The sequence below is a fragment of the Gloeophyllum trabeum genome, assembly GCF_000344685.1.
Source record: "Gloeophyllum trabeum ATCC 11539 unplaced genomic scaffold GLOTRscaffold_00040, whole genome shotgun sequence".
In the NCBI taxonomy this organism is placed as follows: domain Eukaryota; kingdom Fungi; phylum Basidiomycota; class Agaricomycetes; order Gloeophyllales; family Gloeophyllaceae; genus Gloeophyllum; species Gloeophyllum trabeum.
The window spans coordinates 59-5932 of record NW_006920449.1 but is presented as its reverse complement, the minus strand read 5'-3'; the positions used below and the strand labels follow the sequence as shown (position 1 = coordinate 5932).

Below are 5874 nucleotides of genomic sequence, written 5' to 3'. Positions count from 1 at the left end.
AGGGAAATCACTGGAGTGGATTTTGAGGCGGAGGTTGGTCATTCATCAGGCTTGGGTGAGCTCAGACGACCGCTGCTAGCAAGGGTTTCCGGAGAATGCTATGACCTGATTCAATTTGAAACCACTGGCACAGTTCTAAACAACTGTTGAAACAGCCAATGTAACTATTTGAATCGATGGGCATCTCTCAACTCAACTTGAATCTACGCCCGGGAACAGAGATGTCATAAAGGCAAGGTGGAAAGACCCGACCGAGTGTAACGCCATGATCCAACGATACCCCCTCGTATTACCGATAAGGCAGAGAGAATCAACTAACTGAACACTTAAGAACCCCATGTTTTGCGGTCGCAGCGCGGTGGGTCCGGTCCTGAAAGTCCAGAACTATCACTCCCCATTGTTCCTAATCGAGCACCATCTAGAGGTTCAGGATGATAGGTGAACAATCAAGGCCCGCTGAGAGTCTTGGACGGCAGCGAGATGGTTGCAGGGTCAAGCCTCGGTCAAGCAGGTCATGACGTTTTTCAACATCCAGCTGTACCTCCAAATGGACTCACAGAAATCTAGAGATAGAGACTCTCCGGCTCCGCAGGAGCATAGCGGTCTAGCGCCGATTTGCTGTAGTCTCTCCAAGATAACATTATATCGGAACTTTGAAGTCAGAACACCCTCCCAGGATCGTTCAGACTCATGCGAGCACGCGGCGCCCAAAATAAATTCAAATAATCGAGGAGGTATTATATGAGTGCAAGTCCTCATCAGCCGTGGTCTGCAGCAGCTCTGCCAAGCCAACCATTGAGTGCAAGATATTGAGTGCCAAAACGTTCAGAGTCTACACACGAACAGCGAGACAGGAAAATGTGGACCGGTAAGAGTGACTCCAGTGGCAAATGCAGTCGTAATGTGATTGGACGCCACAGGACTGGGCACTCACACGTGCCGAAGGTGTCAACGCCGATGATGCACATTTTGGGCCGTGTGGCGGCCTCGCCTGCCACAAAATAGGAGCAGCATAACTCCGAGGCAGACTAGCTCTGCCAAGTGCAGAAAATAAGTTTATCTCTTTGTGGTAGGTTCGTATGAGTGTGTCAAGCAGGACTTCGTAGTGTGGCACAACGAATTTTGCAGGGGGAGCATGCTGATATACGGGTAATAATGATAATAGTAATAATAATAGCAAATAAGGGTAATATTTAGCCTCCTCCCGGCATACTCTTTTGATACGCAAAGCCCTTCGAGCTATCCGAGCTCATATAAACATAAGTACATGATACATGCAAGCGAGAATAAAGGTGTGGCATTTGCTGTAGCCACTACCCGAGGCTTGACCGCTTTCCAAGGGAGGAGTTCCTACTTTCCTCAAAGGCTGGCAACAGGATATCAGGGATGAACCGAAGACAAACTCACAAGGCCATTTGGGGAGAGAAAAACCCCTCGCTTGCGAGGTCAGTACCAGGACTTCCATGACATCGAGGTTCCGTTATTATATTCCAAGCCCAATCACTTCACGGTGGCGAGGGTATAAACTGTAAGATCAGATGGGCCGGGGAGCCTGACCTTAGTAGAATCGCAGGACGTTGTGAGCTATACTTCGAATGGCATATTAGGGAAACCATCATCAAGCCTTTCCGGATAGTCTTATGGCGATGTGTTGCCGCTCTGCATGCATTGTATCGTGCAGTATTAGACGCAGGCAACAGGGCACAGTTGCCCTCTACACCCAGGAAGAAAGGCTGTCAAAGTGGATCAATTCCTGCACTCGATCGCTGTTGTACTCGAGCTCAAGTCAGCCAGTGCGTCCGAGTAGCCAACGAACGCCAAAGGGAGATGCACCTGTTCCTTCATCCGTAACACCGTCCCTACCATGTTCAAGGTGTATGCTTGGGAAAGGGGGGGGGCACTCGACGTTCTTCATGCGCGCGACACGACAGACCTGCGAGAGCCTTGTGCAAGTGACCACGCATACCATACTCAGTGCGTGAAGATGGGAAGTGGCAGGGAGGCCGTAGCGAAAGGCGCCCAACTGCCTCCGCGAACACAACCCACTGGCCGGCATAGAGATGGGCCAGAGCTGCGAGCCCCTGTACGGTAAAATTGTCTTCTGAATGACATATTCTCCCCTGTCTGCGTACATGGCCCTTCTGTGGTAATGTTCCGGATAAAGAGAGGTGATTGGCCTCGCTTTTCAAGCCTGCTTGCCTCGAGACTGATTCGTGTCGACGCCATAGTAATAAACTAAATCAAGTATAGAAGCTGTGTACGATATATATGAACCGACGATGGCTTCTGTGCGCCTCGTAATTGTTGGCTGGTCATTTTATACGTTTGCCTAGAGAGTAATGTCGGAAAGACTTACTGACTTCGCTGAACGACGCCGATAGATCACGACGTGACTTACCTAGTGCATATTCAGGTTATTATGCCTTGATCACGTATCCAAGTGCATTTAATCAACTTGTGATCGCTGACGATCTATCATTTGTATATCTGCGGCAAGTACTTATAGCACTGCATCACTATCGTGACCGATTATGTCTGTTCCTGTCCGCGAGGTATGCATAATACCGTGAACTTAAGACTGTTTTTGAGTATCTGCTGGCTATTTAGAGGTCGGCATAGGCTCATCTATTTGTACTTAGTATACATCACCACGTAGATGCTGAAACGAGCCGGCTACCCGAGCTAGCCACAGGTGGTCATCCCTGTTCAGACTGCGCGGAGGTGTGTAGGAAACGCCTTAGAGTCAATACAAATCCCTTGGTCAGCAGTCAGCTCACCATAACCACTATCACTGCACACCCGGGATGAATTGTGAGTCCCATTATATTGGAAAAGCACCGTCAGGCTGGTACCATGAAGTGCCGCTTTTTCCCAATAAGGGCCAACAGTTGAGACGGTCTCCGAATGAAGAATAGCTGGGGAGAGAGATATGGGGATGACAGGCACAGTCTTCCGGTATGTCGCGTCTACCAAGTAATACAGTATCATGTCAGTCAGTTGCAGTAATGAATGTGATAACCTGAGAGAGAAATCCTTACCATCAACGCGTGTGATAACTAGCAGTGCAGCGTCGCCACTCCTAGGGGATACTTTCTCGATTACACCTATCTCCGGCAGCCGATGCATCGTCAGCCGCCCACAGCGTGGCTCACACCACTGCAAGCCACTGGTCAGTGTGTTGATTCCCTTAGAGCAGAGGAAAAAGCCTAGTCCTCGGGCGATCTTTGGTAAGCGTTCTCCTGCTATACTGTTGGGGAGGCGGGCGAGCTTTGAACACCTTCCCGACGAAATCCGTCTCCATCTAAGCTCCAGCGGTGCTTCGAGGTTGGTCAATGTCCAATGGAGATGGTGCGGAGGAACTCACTGAGATACCAGCGTGTGTTTTGCTAGGGCTGGGACAAAGATAGAGTATCATTTCGGCAGAGTTATGAGAAGCAACAGCATGCGAAGGAGGAAGAACATCCTAAAAGTTTGGAACAAATTTATCCTCCGGGCGAGCATGGGAGGAGAGAACAGTAAGCCTTTAACAACAATCACTCAGCCATCAAGAGTGAGCAGGAGAGGAGCTGTATTCAACACTAGCAACGCGCAGCCGTTGAGAGTATAAGATGCCAGATGTTGAATCTCGATAAGGGTTCGGGGAGGAATAAAGAAGGCAAACGCCACAAGCTGAAACAGAAGAATGTATCCTAGGCAATATACAAAGAATTAGGGACTCCCTAATACCGAAGACAACATGTCTGAAACGTACGTACTACTGAACTCCTGAAAGTTTGATGGAACATGGATCGTAACCCAAAGCTGAGGTATCAGTTAGATGAACACTGGACACGTCAGAACCATTTAACCGATACCTTTAGCTGCATACGCTGGTTACAACGATTGAGTGTAGCATGTAATTCCGACCTATAAACGATATAAGTAGCTCGCTCGTATTACTGAGCATCCGCGCTTCTTGGTTTGACATATGAGCTGCTAAGGAGTATCTCATCACAGAGACACGTACCTGCTTGGTGAGAAGTAAGTGTCTGGATCGGAAACTGTCGAGAGCTTCCAGACAAAGTAACCCTAACCCCGACAGTGCTCGAGATGTAGTCATTCGTGTACTAGTACTCAACCGGAAAATATAGGACACTTCGTGGATTGCAGCCAAAACATGATCCACAAAACCTGTCTGTTTTGTGGATCAAGGTGTGCCCTACACGCTCACTTTTTAAAGCTGAATATGCCCTCAGATGGTTGGCTGCGGATCGCACCTCGGGTGACCTGAACATCACTGCACCCGCCGATGCACTCCACTTTTGAGACCCCATATCTTCAGCTAGTACTCAGAGACGCCTAGTACCAATAGAAAGGATTAAAACACCCTATACAATTATAGTCTGTAGGTATAAGTACCGGTTGTTCCCACTGGCAGAGATGTGTACTAGTAAGGCGTATGGACATCACCGGAGGCTCGCTGACTCAGGAATGGCAAGTCAGTCAAATCCTTATTTTAATGCTGGATCAAACTGGGATCTCAGTCGCGAGGCAGAACCACAAACATATACCCCCGCCTCCCGGATCGTGATAAGCACTCACCCCACGGTATCGATCATGTTTGACCTGCATTATCGACCCCGGAATGTTCAACCCTCCCTGAGTGTCCTTTCGTGATGAATTACCTCCGCCATTTTAGGCTATCGCTGTCTGAGAGCTTGCGTCGCCTATGCTACACACTATGATAAGCTGGTGGGCTGCCGGCCCACCATACGTGTTATTTTCAAGTCCATGCCATACATTTTAACCCTCTCAAAGGATATGAGACTCCACCTGCCGACCGGAGAAGAACACTAGTCCCCAGTATTCTGATATCCATTATTGTCCCCCATCAGGAAAGAAGCACTAACCATATAATGATGTATACAGCCTGCAACGTGCGTTCCCCTGCAGTCCTTTGGACACATATGCCCAAGGCTTACTACCGACTGCGGAAGGGCACAGTGTCTCGATTCTAGAAGTCAGCTGCACATATGCCATGCCCCACTCAGACTCAAATGATTTCACCGTATGCATGACCTGTCCATCTTCCATGCACATACGGTGGTGGACACTGAAACAGAGCTCAGGAATTCAGCTGAACAGGCTGAGGCTGAGATTAACTGCACAGGCATGGGTACCGGTGGCCACGAATACGGGATCAAAAACGTGTCCGTGGATGCGCAGTTGAAACTGATACCTCTGAACACCGGTGTACCCGTGCCCGCTCAGTCAACTCGGGCATATGCCGGAATACCTGCGGGTGCGCCCATGCTGTTCCCTTCAAAAAGAACAGCTAGATGAAGGGATCTGAGGTTCTACCCAGTGAGGAAGCTGCAACTACGCATAATATGGATTGTGCATCTTACTTTAACGATACAGAATATTATCTGTCACCGTCCTGAGGATGGAGTTAACCGGCAATGGTGAAAGTAACCAGACCATGGTCGAATATCCCTGTCGGACGAGCAAAAACCGAGCTAGTGATGGACGGTGCAGGATCTGACTACCATGCACGCGGCTCGCAGACAAACCTGTCCCCAGTCAGTGGTAGGCTAAAAAAGCTCATACACGCTTTCAGGGCTTGCTACAACAGTCATAATTCGACGAGAAGAGAAAGCGGAGCATAAAGCCAGCGCACACAACCAGTCAATACTGGAGAGCTACTATCCCATAGAAACAATGGTTTACATCTTAGCTCATTTAGTTCCTTCCGAAAGCGCAGGATCGCAGAATCTGGGCGGGCATATCACGGACACACTCGAGGCAAACACGTGTCGCAATCGAGAACTTACCAGTTGCATTGGGCCCCAGTCACCGCAGCTAGCAGGGGGGGGCCGAGCAAGCCGGAGCAAG

The 5874-nt window shown here is 49.3% G+C and overlaps 2 protein-coding genes across 2 annotated transcripts; one reads left to right on the top strand and one right to left on the bottom strand.

Annotated features, from left to right (window-relative positions):
* Positions 1 to 2635: 2635 nt before the first annotated feature.
* GLOTRDRAFT_97185 (uncharacterized protein) lies at positions 2636 to 4099 on the bottom strand (the record flags this gene model as incomplete). The annotated part of the gene is made up of 6 exons (XM_007873180.1): positions 2636 to 2736; positions 2778 to 2966; positions 3039 to 3247; positions 3365 to 3392; positions 3756 to 3801; positions 4007 to 4099. The coding sequence occupies 6 exons, from the start codon at positions 4097 to 4099 to the stop codon at positions 2636 to 2638; spliced, it is 666 nt and encodes a 221-aa protein (XP_007871371.1).
* Positions 4100 to 5151: 1052 nt separating this feature from the next.
* Positions 5152 to 5423, top strand: GLOTRDRAFT_134190 (uncharacterized protein; the record flags this gene model as incomplete). The annotated part of the gene is made up of 2 exons (XM_007873179.1): positions 5152 to 5294; positions 5345 to 5423. 2 exons carry the CDS (start codon positions 5152 to 5154, stop codon positions 5421 to 5423), a joined length of 222 nt encoding a protein of 73 aa, XP_007871370.1.
* Between the last annotated feature and the right edge of the window lie 451 nt (positions 5424 to 5874).